We start from the raw sequence: 17,656 nt of genomic DNA on the forward strand, positions 1-17,656 counted from the left end.
GAAAATACCTGTCAATTTGGGAATATTATTTGGGTACTTAATTATGTCCTAGGTAGATTAGATTCATTTTACTTTCTTTGCTTTCAGAGTTGTTTTTACCTGGTTTTTCAGCTGATTTCAAAAGCACCCTAGACAGGTAGCTCTACCTATCTCTCCCTACCTACTTCCTCCTTGCTTGAGGCAATTTTAGCTTTCTCTTAGAACATATACCATCCCTTTGGACAATCCAAAGAAAGGAGCCTAGTGGAGTGTGGGGCAGTTAAAAATAGGGAAGGATAATGAACTGAGAAAACAAATAGCAAGCAAAGCCTCACAGAAAGGGAGACTTGGTTGTAGAAGCTAGGTGTATAGGTTGTAGTCTTATAGACTAGAGCCCATTAGCCCTGCCAGGATCAGAGCTACTGTGCCCCGTGATTTCAGATATACCTTGATCTTTCTAACTCCAGACTACTTACCAGGAAAGTTTCTCAGAGCACAGCTTCTGGGTCAGGCTGCCTTTGTTGTGGCTAAGGGAACAGATGTAAGAGATAAATTCAGGGTGGGGTGAGTAGCAAAGGCTAAAAGGAAGAAAAAGCCAAAAAGACATGAGTGAACTCTAGAGGAAGGTGAATTCAAATTTGCTTAGAACCAAAAAGGGCTCATAAGGAATGCTGGGTATAAATCAGGATAGGACAGATTAATGAATACTCTGCATATATGTCTTCTTTCCCCTCTCTCCTCCCCTCCCCTCAACTATATCTATATAGCAATGGAATGATATGGTAGGGGAAAGATTGAATCTAGAAACTAGAAAGAATGGTTTTAGTCCAGAGATTTTTTAACCTTTTTAGGTCATAGACTCTTGGCAGCAGTCCAATGAGTTGACCTATGGACCCCTTCTCAGAATAATGTTTTGAAATACATAAAATAAAATATAGAAGCTTAAAAGGAAAACAATTACATTGAATTACAGTTCACAAAATATTTTGAAAGTTCACAGATCCCCTCTTAAGAACCCCAGTTCTAATCTGTGTCATTTAGCTAATTGACTCTTAGAACTTCAGTTTTTTCATCTGTAAAAACAAGGGTGTTGACCTCAATGATCTCTAAGACCCTTCCTAACTCTGAAGGGTTTTTAAGATTCTATAAGAGCTGGTTCTGGATTACTGAGCCCTGTTCTGTTAGTTCTATCCCATTGACTTACAGAATGTGATGTGGTAGATAAGCTTAGATCATTTATTCAACAATACTTGCCTACTTTATGCAAGACCTTGGAATATGCCCATTGTATCCCACTTTGTATTTGGTTACCCTACTCCCTATTGGACTCTAGCATATCATTTTATTGCCACTGCCACCCATCTTGTTTACATCCCACCTGACCGTAGTTACCATATTGTACAGAAATCCTGATGGCACCAAATTTTCTTCTATCTTTATCTGCTAGGTGGCTTGAAGTTATGTTCCCTCTACACTTTATAAATTAGAAAAGTGAAGAAAGTAACCAACCTAAGGGTCAGGTGAATTGCTGGGATTAGCTCTTATTAATACAAATTTTAATGTAACAAAAGTAGAATATGTCAGTTTACTGACTGAGGTATAGACTTTTAAAAGTAACTTCTGGATGATATACCAAGTAGTCAGTGAGGATTGGCTTCTTTTAAGCAAAAGACAGTGATATGACTAGACCTTGATCAATTTTCCTGTTTGTTGCTCAAAGCTAATTTTTTATTATGCTTGTTTCTCTCCTGTCTTGATGTAGGACTTTTACTTTATCGTTTTGATGTGTTTTACTAAATGCTGGAAAGCAAGTGGTTTAAGTAATGGAAATTTAAAGTGGTGACAATACAATATCTGAGAAGAGAAAAAGAGTGACTGATTAAAAAAACTGATGTTTTGATTACAGCAGAATAATTGCAATAGACAATAAAGTTACTTACCCAAGGCCCACATGCAAATCTCTGTTGAAATCAGAGAACTCTGAGATTATTGCAAGGAATGAGGGAGAAAAGGACAAGACATTAGAATATCCCTTCTAAGAGCATTCCTTGAGAAAAGATTGTAATACCAAAATAAGATCAGTATTAGGGATGGCTCAATTGAGCCCAGGAGTACCCTTTGTAAGGAGGTAATAAGATCACATGATGAGAAGAAACTGGCAGGCTAACTGGAAGAACTTGTTTAGGAGTTTAAGAGGGGTGAGCCCAGTTGGGAAGTGACCATAGCTAATGAGATGTCCTGAAGAGAATCTTGTGAATTATGAACATTCACTATATTCTTATGATAGTGTTAGATATGGAAGGAAGAAAACTGAGTGATTGATTCAAGTAACAGAAAAGGTCTTATGGATGCAGATACATGGGCTACTAAGGAGAAGAGGACAGAAAATGAGTAAAAGGAACAAGCAAACAAATCAAGAGAAAGACCTGATAATGAGAAGAACAAAGAAAAAGCATGGGGCAAAGTATTTGTAGTTATATAGGCTATGGGACCTGTATGTGGGCCAAATCCATTTCATTGCCACCTGGTTTGGGTCCCTCTTAATTTGCCTTCTGTTAAGCCCTGGAAATTGGTAGCTCACTTGTCTTTCTGGCCTTTTAAATGACCTATCATATGAATCTTTAGCCCATAGCGTTCCAAAGGCTCCTTCTAGTCATTGAAATGTGGAAAGGTGTTTTGGCCCCCATCCTGCCCTGATCACTAGAGCCCTATCTGCCAACTTCACTTCCCCCTGTCATTTTTCTTGGCTCTACTCTGGTGTCATTGGGAGGACAGATTGCCCAATGTGGAAATCATGTTTATATCTTCATTATTTAGAGACCTTGGGGCACAAGGAAGCAAAAACACTTTTTCTTCCTGGGAATTCTATTCTATTCATTGCCTCATGTTCCCTATAGCTAGGGGCCAAGATAGCTACTTTGTTCATGCCATAAAGGGCCTTCTTCTACCACCAATGCTGTGACTATTGTTTGAATAGTTGTTAATAGTCAAATATAAATTATCAGCAGGGGAATTTCTATTTCTTTTAAAAAAATTTTATTTAGGGCAATAGGGTTAAGAGTGACTTACCCAAAGTTACACTGCTAGGTGTCTGATGCAGGATTTGAACTCAGGACCTCCTGCCTCTAGGGCTGGTACTCTATCCACTGCTCCACCTAGCTGCCCTGGAATTTCTTATGAATTATTTGTGTTAAATTTTGAATTCTTGGCAAAACATGTATAGATTGGAAATTACTTGTCCTGCAGAGTGGAAATCATCTGAAACACATTTTGAATGGCTACTTATATCACCTGAGAAAATGATAACCTTCCTCTTCCCTCCCTTATATAATGAAAATATTCTTAAAAATGACTTTCCATTACAAAGCATAATTGGAAAAGCAATTTCTCAGGACAGAAAAATATGTAGTGCATTTAATACTACACAGAAATTATTTTCATATTTTAGTGTTTTTGTATTATTCCACTTCACTGCTCCTCTTCATTAGTTTGGAAATCATATTTTCAGCTTCATTATTTGGAGACCTTAAGGCACAAGAAACAAAACTATTTAGTTTTATTTTCTTCTTGGACTTCTTTTTTTTTTTGCTTCAAAGTTTCCCATATGTTAGAATTAGATTAGAATTTGGATTAAAGGAATAGAAAGTCAGGCTTTTTTCGTCCTGTTGAATTCAGGAATTCTGTAGATATCTTAGGTTGTCTAGCACCACAAAAAAATGGTGACCCCAGGACCCTCTACATTGGTTTTTTATCCTGTTTCCTCTCCTTGCTCTGCTAAAGGGATCCTACAGTAGGGGTGGGAATTAACTGTGGAGCCCCAGTTCCCTTTTCAAGGTCTGACTGCAGACTGAAGGGTAGAATCATAGAATTTAAGGATAGGAAAAGACTTTGAAAGTCATCTTGTCCAAATACTTCTGAATAATTAAATCCATCTACAGAGATTATCCAGCTTCCACTTGAACATTTAGAGTAATAATGGCAAACTACCTTCTGGGTAGACCATTTTATTTGTGAACAGGTCTTCCCATTTTTTTTCCCTTATGTTCATTCAAAACCTACATGCCAGTAGCTCGTGTCTTAGATCTGAACTTTAGGTAGGTACTTTGTTTCCAGATAAATTTTCAAATCTTTTTTGATAAAACTTATTCCCTACATTTCCAAATACCTTGTGGGAAAAGGAGGAAAATATCTCTTTAGTTCAATTTTCTCAAAAATGATACTTAAGAACTGTAAATGAACAAGAGTAGTAATAGTATTCATGTACTTTGGCTATGTTTAAGTTAAATGGTTAAATAGGAAATAGTAGTGGTCCTGGGATGCCTCCTTTTTTGAGCCCAAAATATATTTTAGTAGATCATCAGCAGAGTTAAAATGCATGCCCAGTTCTCACCCCAGCATTCTCCTTGACTTCAGCCTAGGGCAAGATGAAGCAAATACTATTCCATCTTTGTTCCTGGTAGGTTGAAAAATAGACATATCTAATGGAGGAACACTTCACATATAGTGCTGAACCTGTGATACACTTTTCCTCAATGTATTTCATAGGAGAATTAAGGCTGTGTTTTGCCCTCCAAGCATACAGGGTTCCAAAATGAGAGTGACTCATCTAGAAGATGCTGTTAGATAAATGAATGCATTGTTTTGAGATGGAAGTAAAAGTCCATATCCCCTGCTGTAGTCAATGAATCAGACTATTTATATTATAAGGACCTAGTCTTCTTTCTAATCTCATCTTTCTTGCCTTTCCTCTTTATAGTCTAGCTTTTTGTTGGGGGACATGACCTTCACACTCCATCCTCACTTGTAATTTTTGGAGTTTAAACCTGAATCTTAAATGCCCAGTGACTGTTCTCTGAAGGAACAAGCTGTGGCAGGTGTGTTTTACCAGGTTCAGTGCCATCTTCTTTGTTCCCTTAGGAGATCAACTCCTTAACAGAATCTTGAGGGGCTTCTGCCTAGCTTCTCCTCACACCCCAAACTCATCTGGCGCTCCCAGGCCACAGGGAGTGAGGAGCCCTGACTGATCTATTTTACCACTGAGTCATGTTTCTCACAGACTTGATTTTTCTTGGGGAATCTCTCTGCTGGTACAGTATTACTTCATCACTACCATCAACCTCTTGTCAGTCTCCTTGACTTAGCTTGTTTTCTAGTAGTAGCAAAGATTCTAGCTTTTCTCTAGTCCCTGAATGCTAAGGGCAAGAATAAAAGTTATTTTTATCCTGCTTCATACTATGAGGATACAGTGAGTGAGATATTAGGAAGGTGTTTGAAAAATTTTTTAAAAAAGCATTATTATGGGGTGGCTAGGTGGCGTAGTAGATAAAGCACTGGCCTTGGAGTCAGGAGTACCTGGGTTCAAATCCGGTCTCAGACACTTAAGAATTACCTAGCTGTGTGGCCTTGGGCAAGCCACTTAACCCCATTTGCCTTGCAAAAACCTAAAAAAAAAAAAAAGCATTATTATTATCATCCTTATAAATTTGAGAGGTGCCCATAACCTTGGAATCTTTCTTCTTAGAGAAGACCTTTCTAGATAGTAGGAAAGTATGGATAGATATCTACCTAGAACAGCTCCATATTGTGGATATTTAGGACATGACATTTCTAAATCATATTGGTGATGGGATTGGGGAATGTTGAAGGATCTTCTTTTCTCTCCATCAGCAAAGCCATCTTCTCTACTAACTTCCTGTCTTAGTCATGCTTATAGAACCTGGACCTGGTTTACTAGAGCCTAGCAGATGGTCTGGGTGTGTGTCTGGTGACTTGTCTGTATTAGCAAGCCAGGAAAGGAACAACCATTTATGAAGCACCTCTTATGTAATTGGAGTTATGGTAAGCACTGTACAGATACTGTCTCATTTGATCTTCATAACAGCTCTGGGAGGTAGGGCTTGTTTTACAGTGGAGGAAACTGAAGAGAAGGGACATGCCCAGAGTCACACAGTTACTGAGAATCTGAAGGTAGATTGGAACATGGGTCATGACTCCAAACTCAACAAGCGCTGTACGCACTGTACCTGCTAAATGCCTCTTTGGGCTAAAAGACACCTAATAAAGGAACAGATGACTACTAGGCTAGTAGTTCCACTGGAGGGGTAGTTGTCTGGAATTCTTCCAGGCAGTTATATTGGAATCAGCTTAGTTCATTAGCCTTAGTTACTCTACCCCATAGATAGGTGAAGCATATGTCAAGGAAACAGAGGAAAACCTACAAGAGAGGTAATTGTTCTAGTGGGTTCCTCGAGACCAATGGAAAGAGAATCAGATTTCAACATGATTACAGCATTATTGCTCTAATGTTGTGCTTTATTTGAAAAACCAGAGATAGAAGCTTAAGGGACTTGAAGTTTTTGGTGCAGCTAAAGCTGTTTTTGCCACTGGTTCTTTACACACCATTTTTTTTGGTACTTTCTCCTTTTTCATCCATTTCCTTCCAAATCCTAGATCCCAACCATCACAATGGCAGTTTTTTTTTTATTAAAGTGTTCATAATACTATGACTTCCCTAAAGTTCCCTAAATTGCTTTTCTTTCTTTTTCTTGCAGTCTCACCCTCTTTACCTATGCAATGCCAGTGATGATGACAACCTGGAACCTGGTTTCATAAGCATTGTCAAGCTGGAAAGCCCAAGGAGAGCTCCCCGACCCTGTCTGTCATTGGCCAGCAAGGTAAAGAAATGACCCAGAGGGCTAGGGCCATAATATAAGTAAAGTGCTTTGCAATTTCCTGGTTTTGAGAGTATCGCATACTATATGGCTCCACTGTGGCCTCCTGAAAACATCACTTCCCCCTTGGTTTCTTGCCTAAGAATCTATGTTATACTTATCCCATAGCTGGAATTATGAGGTGACCATTCCTTGACCTGTTTTCCTTTGCCCTTGGAAGAATCTTCTAAGGAAACACTTCTATGTGGTTTCCTTCTGTAGAACTACCAAAGATGAGGCATAATTTCACATTGGAAGTCATCCTCTCCTTGCTTGGAACCATCATTATCACCACCACCACCACTAAACACCACCATCACAACAATAATGCCTCATTTATATAACACATAAGATTTACAAAATCCTTTGTTGGAATCATCTTGCTTCCCCTTGTTTAAAAATCTTACTATAATGCCTTCATTTAAAAAATATTTTTTAATACCTGCTATATGCAAAACACAATGGAGGATCCAAAAAGATATAAAACCACAGTCCCTGTCCTATAGAAGTTTCTAATCTAGTAAGTGAAATAATAAAATTATACAAGTAAACTAAGACAAATAGAATACATCAAGAACCATGTGATTAGTATAAAATGCTATAATAATTCAGAGCAAAAGACTGGTAAACCATGTCCTGCCTAGCCCCAGAAGACTGAGTGGCCAGGAGGGTTTGGAAATCAGTTTTTTAGGTTACATTCTCCTAGTCAATGGTCTGTAAAATTAATCAAAGCTCATAGTGCATTATAGAGGGATAACTGAAGCCAAGAGATATGTGTGAGGCAGGGCAGAGTCTTGGGGTAAAAGGGAAATAACTATCCTTTTGGTTAGGTGCTAGGAACTACTGGATCTCACTTTTCCCATATTGGGTAGGGTGAATGCAATATGCTTTCTTAGGAATGCACAAGGACAATCATCCTCCCTTCTGAGGACTTGTCTATGAATCCACATTTTAGTTTTTTAACTCCCTTTCCCATAAAGCCTTCTTAAAGGATTCATCCTTTCCCTTCTCTTCTCATGCCCCTACCTCTCTGACACTTTTAATGACTTCATTTTAGTACTAGTTCCCTACAGAGGAAAATAAGGAGATTGCTTGTGCTTTGGCAAGGATGTGGAACTTGATGGCTTTGTGCATCCACAAATGCCAGTCACTTGCTGCCATCTGTCACTAAATCTGGCATTTTTCCTCAAACCTGGGCCAGGAGAATCACTACCTGAAAGTCCTGTTTGTTTTTGCCTGTTGGCAAACATCCTAGCCTCTTTGATCATTTTTTACTACTTTGTAATTATGGGCTGTAATGGGCTGGGACGTTTGAACGTTGCAATAATTACTTTCCAGTGTTCCTTATTCCAACCCTTCAAAGAGAAAGGAGGGGAAGGTAACAAAATCTTTAGACTTTGCCTTCCCCCTTGTGCTGTACTATCCTGGTACCACTACTACTATTTAGTCCATACAGTCTAGATGGAATATCACTTGGACTTTCCTAAATCAGATCATATTCATTATTTCTGTTTCCTAGATGATGAAATTAGGTGGGGGTGAAGATGATAGGAAATGGAGGACTAAGAAATTCTGTTTCCTAGACCTATAAGATTGACTCCTCAAACCTGTTTGTTGTTACTGGGTAGTCAGAAGGAAGACAGAAGTCTGAATTAGTTTGTCCCTTCCTTCCCGCCTGCCCCCCCCCCCCCCATTCCTTTAATGTGCCCTGGAGTCATAGTAATCCTAATGAATTTTTCCCTAGTTGTTGATACTTGGATCAGCTCTACCATTCCAGATAGCCCCATTCTCCAACCATTAGTCTGATTAGATCCTTGGACTGATCCAAGTTCAATTCTGTAGTCGTAGATTAAGCATTTCTGGCTACCTCCCTGTTTCAGTTAAAGAATCTCCTTTTCTGGAGATTTTCCATTTTTGTCAGGATAGCTTAGTGCCTAAAGGCAGAGGCCTGGACTAAATAACTTCTTGTAATTCTTATTCTAGTTTTCTGTGACTTTCTAGGCAATTGAATTTCTGAGCCCTTGTCTTAGAACTGGGACAGGCCACAGGCTACCCAACCTTGTTTTGGGAAGAATGAGTGGGAGAGATTGAGAAGATGCTCCTTCCCTCATACTATTTCTTGTCACAGAGGGTATTGCCTTGGTATCTCCTTCCCTTCCCCCCAGGCTCCCTTGCCCAAAGGCTGCTGGCACTAAGGGGCCTCCCTTAGGGGAGAGGGAAGCCTTGTGGAGCCTGCCTGGCAAGAGACCTGCCCTGACAGGCTCTTCCTGGGACACAGAGATCAAAGAGCTGGAAGAAAAAAAAGTGTAAGTAAATTCCAGCCCCACACTCTGCTCCTCTTCCTGCCACCACTTCATACATTTAAATTAACTCTTTCTCTGCTGCTAAGGAAGCATCAGACTATACCACACAACTCCCGGCAGTGAGACAACTGATCTGGGGAATTCATTGAGATAAAATCATTTGCCCTAGAATGATTAGTGACTAAAAGGGGGAGGAGTTGAGAACTATTACATTCATACTGCCCCCCCCACCCCAACCAACAAAAATTTCCCATATAAAACCTGGTTTAGTTTGATTGTCCTATCTTTTCCCCATGTGTCTTTTTTATGTGTGTCTGCTCAGGGAAAATAAGTTTCCTTTCACTGTTAATCGTCTGTCTGTGTTTGGGTAGAAATGTCCTCCTACTTGTCTTTGCTCCCTGGTTTCTGATGTTAGCATCTAGCACGGCTTAGGGGATAATATAGACTACTTTAAGTTATCTTGAACTGAAGCCAAGGAAAGAGCTGGCAGGCTTGGCAGGGTTCCAAGGCCAACCAGTGTGTGGGTAAGGGAGACAGGTGAATATGTAGAAGAAGAGAGACTGTTAAGGTGGACTGTTGTAGGGCCATGGGGAGAGGAAGGAAAGAATCCATTAGTAATGTTGTCTTAGGTTCTCAAAGCACTACTTAAAGAATTAGGCCCTGGGCTCTGCTCTCAGGAGCCCAAATCTCAGTCCTCACCTCTGGAAAGATGAATGTTAGCTTTACTCCTCCAGGAACTTGCAGTGAGAGTACCTTTCTTATGGGGTGGGGGGGAGCAAACTTGTTTAGTGGGTAAAAAAAATAATAGAGGCACTGAAATTAAGAGGGAGACTTCCTGAAGATGGGATTTAGGGACTTAAGGGATTCCAGGGAGGTTAATGGGGAGCTAGGTAACAAAGTGGATAGGGTACTGGCCTTAGATACAGACTGTGATCCTGGACAGGTCATTTAAACCTTTTTTTTTTTGCTTCAGTTTTCTCATTTGTAAAATGAGTTAGAGAAGGAAATGGCAAACCACTCCAATGTGTCTGCCAAGAAAACCCCAAATGGGGGTCACAAAAGGTCAAGACAGGACTGAAAATAACTGAACAACAATAACAACAAGGAGGTTAATAGAAAGGAAGAAAAGAGATCATGCCAGGTAGAGGGGGTACAATCTGAGTAGTCCAGATAGAGGTAGTTAACTCTGACTTATTTGTCTCTCTTTCAGGCCCGGATGGCAGGTGAAAGAGGAGCGAGTGCTGTCCTCTTTGATATCACTGAGGATCGTGCAGCTGCTGAGCAGGTACCAGGAAGCTTTTAGGGAGATGGAGGAGAAACAGGTCCATAGTTTCTCAAGGGGAAGGGAACTAGGACCCAGGTATTGGCAAGGGTCCCTCAACTTGAGGGCAGTGTGAGGGTTTATAATTTACAGTGTTTTATCTCATTCAGTTGCAGCAGCCCCTGGGACTGAGGTGGCCAGTGGTGTTGATTTGGGACAAGGATGCTGAGAAGTTGATGGAATTTGTATACAAGAACCAAAAGGCCCATGTGCGAATTGAGCTAAAGGAACCTCCAACTTGGGTGAGGGTTCCCTGCTTCTCACCATTTTCTACCGATGGTCTCCTTCTCTCCTGGGATGCTATTTATTGAGCTGTCCTTTGAGAAGCAGCAGAAGTATGTGTGTATGGAGAGGGCAGGACTGTTTTGGAACCTCTTATGTTATCCCTGATTTTACCTTTTGTTGTTGAACACTGAAAGAAAGATAGCAAGGTAATCCAGGAGTTGGGAGGCTTGGACTTTTGGCTTCCTTATGCTTCTGGTTTGTTGTGTGATCATGGCCAAAAAGTCCGTTTACTGCTCTGAACCTTCATTTTCTAGATTATAAACAGAGAAGACTATGTTTGTAAAATGTCTTCCAGCCCACAGTATTTGATAACTGAAAGCTAGTGAAGCAAAACATAGAGTTTAAGTGACTTGTTCAAGGTCGTACAATTGATATCAGATCTAGGATTAGAATCTAAGTTTCTTAACACCCCCCCCCCAACTGTTTTTTCTTTGTTTGTTTGTTTTATCATACCACAATTCAATCCAACCAGGACTCCAATCCATTTTATACTTCACTGTGACTTTTCCAAAGGTTCCTTTTTCTTAACTCTCCAAAGCTGAAAAGTTTCCACCTCATTCCTATTAGGTGAATATGGAAATAATCCCCTTGGAAGTATCCCTGGGAAGGAAGACCTAACACCTTCTTCCCAATCCAAGACCAAACAATTGGAAGAGCCAATGGTGAAAATGGGTGGTGATAACCTTCTGCGTCCCAAAATTTCATCTGTATCTGACCTGGGTCACAATTGTGTCATTGCCCTTCTCCCTTCTGCCTCCTATATAGCCAGATTATGACGTGTGGATCCTCCTCACAGTGGTGGGCATAATCTTTGTGGTCATCCTTGCTTCTGTGCTACGGATCCGATGCCACCCTCGCCACAGACCGGTGAGATTTGTGGGTTCATTTTTTTTTTTTGGTGGTGGTGGTGGAAAGCCAACAAAGGCAGAATGTATAGTGTGTTCAGGTCAATTTTAACTTGGCTGTTCATCATCCAAACCCCCATTCACTACTCCCAACTTCTTTCATTGATCTCCTTGGTAAAGTGAGAATTTGCTTTGTGAGCAGTATGAATCTGTGTGGTAGAGGGGACACAGAGGAAGAGAGAGATTTAAAAAGGAGCAACTGTCAAATATAATATGATGGTGAATTATTCATGGTTCCAGCTTTTGGGAGAAAATCCTGGGGGCCAAGGTAATAGAGTTCTGGGGCTGAGGGGGACAGTTAATATTTATCATTCCTAAGCCCATATTTGTCTTTCCAGGAACCCTTGCAACAACGAACAGCTTGGGCCATCAGCCAATTGGCCACTCGAAGGTACAGGACCAACTGCAGACAAATCCAGTCCCAGTGGTCTGACTCTGGGAGCAGCTGTAGCTCTGCACCCATCTGTGCAATCTGCCTAGAAGAGTTTACAGATGGTCAGGTGAGGAAGAGTCTCCCAGTTCCCCAACTTGATCTCAAGAAGAAAGGACTGAAGTTTGAGGAGAACCTGTGTAGAGAAAGCCAGTCATATGATGGGAACACACTGACTTCTTCTCTTCTTGACTTTCCTCTCTAAATTTTCTTATTTTTTCTGGGAGGTGGAAGAAATAGTAAGAAGTTGGAGTGTAAAGGTGAAAAATGCTGAGTTCTTTATATTTGTGTAGCTTCTTTTTGGTCTTGACCCTTTGATATTTTCTTACTCCATCCAGGAGCTACGGGTTATTTCTTGCCGCCATGAATTCCACCGTAATTGTGTGGACCCTTGGTTGCATCAGCACCAGACCTGCCCACTCTGCATGTTCAACATCATAGGTAGGTGATTCAAGCCAAGGATTTCCCTAGAGAAAAGGTGTTTTTGAAGGAAGGTTTACAGGGCTTAGAATCAAAAAGGTAGGTGTTTCAGTAATAGATGAGTGGCAGTGGGATAAATGTATTGACTGGTTTCTTAGAAAAGAAACCAAATTGGAGGAGAAGAAAAGAGTGTGAGTGTGTGTGTGTGTGTGTGTGTGTGAGAGAGAGAGAGAGAGAGAGAGAGAGAGAGAGAGAGAGAGACAAAGAGAGAGAGACAGAGAAGGTAAGGGATGAGAGTTGTTCCCCTAAACCATCAAATGAATTGTGCCAAATTTGGAAATCTCTTTTTTTCTAGAGGGAGATCCATTTTCCCAATCCTCAGGACCCCCACGTCCATACCAAGAACCTGGCAGAAGACTTCATCTCATTCGACAACATCCTGGTCATGCCCACTATCATCTCCCTGCAGCATACTTGCAAGGTGCTCCACAGACTCTGGCAGCCCAACTTCCTCGGCCTGGCCCCTTGTTATCCTCCATGGAGCATGGTTCTTGGCATCATCACCCACCCAGAACCTTGCATTTAGGACATACATGCACTCAGCCTCGTCCATCGGCTTCTCAGCATCCCCATGCTGGTAACTGGAGGCTTAGTCGACTCAGAACCTGTTCCATGCAACATCCATCAGCTTGCTCAGCCTCTCCACGACGGTCAAGGCCACATGATAGCAGTGGGTCAGGGGAGAGCTATCGTACAGAGAGAAGTGGTTACCTGGCAGATGGACCAGCCAGTGACTCCAGTTCTGGGCCCTGCCATGGTTCTTCCAGTGACTCAGTGGTCAATTGCACAGACATTAGCCTTCAGGGTATCCATGGCAGCAGTTCTACCTTCCGAAGCTCTCTTAGTGACTTTGACCCCTTGGTATACTGTAGCCCTGAAGGTGAGACCCAGAAGGAGGTGCAACCTAGTATAGGTTATCGGCCTCGCTCTCTGGACTCAGTAGTGCCAAAAGCAGATGTCCAAATGTCCAGCCACATCCACTACCATAAACACCGGCACCATCATTACAAAAAACGCTTCCAGTGGCATGGCAGGAATGCTAGCCCAGAAACTGGACCACCCCAGTTCAGGCTCACAGCTTTCAGGACAGAATCCCACTCAGAGCCACCTCTTGTCCAGAAAGCCCCCAAATCTATGCCCCCATCCCCATCTAGGCAGGTCTCTTATACAAGACCTCGGGCCCTCACAGAATCACACTGTGGCTCTGGAGAAAACTCTGGTCCCAGTTCTGCTCACCTTCCTAGTCCTTTAGGATTACAGAGACCTACTGTCTTGACAAGACACCAACAGAGGAAACGGAGGGGACTTCCAGAGCCTATCTCATCCACCCGACTCCAGGACATTCCCATGATCCCTAGTTTCCAAGCCCTTCCCCATCATGATTCTAGCTTAACATATCCCTGGCCTCGAGAAGTCCGCCCTTTAATCCCTGGACCGCTGGGCTTGGATACAAGGCTGCTACCAGATGCTACAGGACCCTGTTATTCAAACTCACAGCCCATGTGGCTGTGCCTCACACACTGTCATCCTCTGAGTCCTTGTTCGGCTGAGGAGAGAACCTCTGAATGGAGTCCTGGTGTCCTGGAGGACAGGACGTGTCCTCATCCACACTGTCAGGTGCTGACAGCCCAGCCTGGTGAGTTTCCTGAAGAGATTTCACAGTGGTAGCAAAGAGGAGAAGACTAGGAAGAACTGGAGATCCTATCTGTCTGTCAGTAACAAACAGGAAATTCCTAGAGTGTGCCAGGCCCAATGCTCAGGACTGAAAGTTCAAAAGTAAACAAAATGACCCCTGCTCTCAGGAAATTTTTATTATTTTAGGGGAGATAATGTATACACATACATACGTATCTTGGGGGAGATTACATACATGCATATATATAAAGGGAGATAATATGAACATATGTATTAGAGGAGATATTAAATACATACATAATTTTAGGTGAGTGGCAGCTTGGTGCAGTGGATAGAGTTCTGGACCCATATTCCTGAGTTCAAATCCAGCCTAAAATACTTTCTAACGCTGTGACCTTGGACAAATCACTTAACCTTGTCTGCCTCAATTTTCACATTTGTCATATGAGCTGGAGAAGGAAAGGGCAAACCACGTCAGTATCTTTATGACTCCATTTGGGTTTTTCTTAGCAAAGAGTTGGACATGACATGAAAAGCTGAGCAACATGCAAATTATATACACACACATTTTATATAAATATAATTTGTATATATTTATATAACACACATAAAATTTAAGAAGGTAATGCTCTAGACTCATATCAATTCTTGATCCAGAAAACTCTTTTCTTCACTGTTTTCTCCCATGTTCTTTTTGTACTAACACTCTCCTCCTCATCTGGACTATGTTCTTTCCTCAGCTCTTATCTCAAAATTTCAAGATGCCCCTCCAGCACCATTTTGCCTGAATAAAACTTTCTTTCTATTCATTTTATAGATCCATATTCATACATTTATGCATCTATGTCTTTTTTCTGTTAGAATGTAATCTTTTAAATTTGAAATAGTTTGATTCTTTGCCTTTGCATACCTAGCATGGTGCCTAAGACATCATAGACTGGATAAATGCTTGTTGAATAATTGATTGTGCACAGGGCCTCCTCTGGATAACTTGATTAGCTAGATCTTGTCCTAAAAGGGACCTCATTCCTCCCAGCTGTCATCAGGTGGCAACAAATGATTTTCAAGTTGTTTTGCAAAAAATTTTTCCAAATCACTCCCTCCCTGAGCTATCTTTCCTATATGTGTTACTTCTTCCCAAACCCAGATATCTAAAGGATTAAACTTGAGAGGATTCCTCACCCTCAATCTGGACCCAGAGTCATCAGCAGACAAATTTCAAGAAAACTTAGGAAACCGAAGCATGTTAGTTATTTTAGAGATAATGTTTGTTTTTTGTTATGCTTATACTAATTTATTTTAGGCCCTGGCATGTAGTTGTTTTCTTTTGTTATCAATACTGAACATCATCTTTGGAAAGAAAGGAAAATTCATGTTCCTTTGAGTCCTACCTGAGACTTCTCTTGGCTCTCAGTCTGGTCTCCTTTTTACTCATCCTCTTTCCTCTCAGTGCATGACTATCTTGCTGTCTCTTGGCCTTGCTATCTGTCTTCTGGGAAGTGGTGGAAGACAAAGTCAAAACTTGAAGAGACTTATGCCCCTATCATTTTGTCTGAATGCAGGTCCAGAGGAGGAGATCGAAGAGCTGTGTGAACAGGCAGTGTGAGATGGGACAGGCTCCAGCTCAAGACCTCCAACAACAAAGTGCCCTGGATGACTTGGCACCTAGCCTAGCTCAGAATCCTTGCTTCCCTCCCCCTCTAACAGAAGAAAGGGACTCGGTGAACACCCTTTCTTTGGCTGTACTCAGAAGTGCCAGTGGAGGGGGAAGGGATGATGGTGTTAGGGGAGAGAGCTCTCCCATGTCCCTGGTTTTGTTCCCTGCACTTGGCTCTGGAATGGTGACTCCTGCAGATTGGTCCTAGCTGAGACCTGCAGCCCAGACAAGCCAATGCCCAGTGGAGCTTCCCAGCAGCTACATCTATGAACCTGGCTCTCTTCCAGATTAAAGTTTCTGAAGACAGCCATGTTGAGGAGTAAACTTCTGGGCTCTTTCTCTATCACATCCCACTAGAGACCAGATGGTTTCATTCCCCAAATTCATTCAGAGCTCTAGAGAACTGTAGTTGTTGGTTCCAACTGAGTTGCAAATATGCATCCAGATAGCCATCTGGCTCTTTCCCCCTTTGGCTGTACCCCCAAATCAATTTCTGTTCACTATTTTTCTTAGAGAAAGGCACAAAGAGACTGATAAATGTATCCAAGGGACAATTAGAATCGAAAGTGTTCTCAATTCACACTCAATTCTCAGTGTGAATTATCTGACTCTTCCTAAATCTGTGGTATCCACTCTATTAAGTCACAGGATAATCCCCGGAAAGGACCTATCATGTTTAAAGTTAGGATATAACATCTTGCCCCCTAAATCACTCAATATACCTTGGATGGGCTCATAAGGTCCTGAGGGATCTGACAAAGTTGCCCAAGCCTAGTCCTGAACCTGTCCTTTAGAACCTCTCACTGTTGCAGAAGCAACTCTAGCACATCAATGTTTATATGATCTTGGGAAAGTCATTTAACCTGTCATCTGTAAAATCAAGGTCAGGAGGTAGGATTTGTGCTCTCTGACCCTTAAAGTTCATTCCAGTTCTACATGGCTACATTTCTAAAGCTCCCTCACAGAAGCCCTCATCAAAGATTCCTGCCCCTCCCCCATCACTAGAGGTGCCATAAGGCACTAGTATAAAGAGAAAAGAGGCAGTGAGAACTGAGTGAGAACATAGAGAAGGAAAGAGACTTGAGGCATTTGGGTCCTGAGACCAAAACTGGAGATCCTGAGGCTAAAGGGCATGAAGGTTCAGTTCTGCAATGTGAATTATAGATAGCCTTGTTAATGGGGAAGGTGTGAAAGGGAGATTGGCGATGGAACAAAAGTTAAGGCAATTTTTGAGATGGTGCCCACCCTGGGGCAACTTAAGCCTTATACCACTCCTCTCAGGCCCTACCCCGTTTTAGAATGGGAATGTGGGGGGAAGCAGAAATAACTCTGAAAGCTCCAGGACTTCTTAAAACTGGTGGGGAGAAGCAGCATCTCAGATCCCACATGGGTATTTATATGTGAACCAGAAACAGAAAGATGCTTGAATCAGGCATTATGTTGAGAAATGTATTTATTTACTAATATATTTATCCACATAACAAGTCTGCTTTTGTGTTATTGTTTTGTAACGTCATCTATCAGGTTCAACAAATTATTGCTGATGTCTGGAGTGCTAGGAAGGTGCAGCAGAGTTGAGTGCAGGAGCCCTCATGTGTCACCTCCAGAGACGTGGAAGAGATTAGGAAAAGAGATTAGGCTAGATGGTTCAGTCACCACTTACTTTTTAATAATGGAATTTTGAGACAAATGAGATAATTGGAGTAAGTTCTCAACAGACAGATTCTTTCGAAAGGTCAGATTTAGTGTGGTTTTAAGGAAAGGGTCTGAATAATGATGAGATCAGGGGCAAAGGTACATCACTCATCTGGACCCGTAAAGTCACTGAGCCTTTCGCTGCCAGAGGCTAGGTTGTTGAGCAGATGAGCTGGTCGGCCCGGCAGCAGCCCAAGGGCCAGGCCGCGTGTGCCCGGGGTGGGCAGGGGGCGCTGGCCGGGAGACCCGCGGCCGG

At 41.8% G+C, this 17,656-nt stretch overlaps 1 protein-coding gene across 3 annotated transcripts in view; it reads left to right on the top strand.

Moving 5' to 3' along the window:
- Window positions 1–17,612, top strand: part of RNF43 (ring finger protein 43) — an 81,434-nt gene extending 63,822 nt beyond the window's left edge. For 2 of the 3 annotated variants that reach the window (XM_074223620.1, XM_074223619.1), the window contains 8 exons: window positions 6,531–6,653; window positions 10,203–10,277; window positions 10,424–10,555; window positions 11,364–11,465; window positions 11,842–12,003; window positions 12,272–12,374; window positions 12,709–14,049; window positions 15,611–17,611. In XM_074223620.1, coding sequence (XP_074079721.1) covers window positions 6,531–6,653; window positions 10,203–10,277; window positions 10,424–10,555; window positions 11,364–11,465; window positions 11,842–12,003; window positions 12,272–12,374; window positions 12,709–14,049; window positions 15,611–15,654 — 2,082 coding nt within the window. In that variant the 3' untranslated portion in view covers window positions 15,655–17,611. Of the gene's footprint in view, window positions 1–6,530; window positions 6,654–10,202; window positions 10,278–10,423; window positions 10,556–11,363; window positions 11,466–11,841; window positions 12,004–12,271; window positions 12,375–12,708; window positions 14,050–15,610 lie in introns of all 3 variants that reach the window. The other variant, XM_074223618.1, reaches the window with a different exon arrangement.
- The last annotated feature ends 44 nt before the right edge of the window (window positions 17,613–17,656 follow it).

This window comes from Macrotis lagotis, chromosome 2 (assembly GCF_037893015.1).
Source record: "Macrotis lagotis isolate mMagLag1 chromosome 2, bilby.v1.9.chrom.fasta, whole genome shotgun sequence".
NCBI classification, from domain to species: Eukaryota; Metazoa; Chordata; class Mammalia; order Peramelemorphia; family Peramelidae; genus Macrotis; species Macrotis lagotis.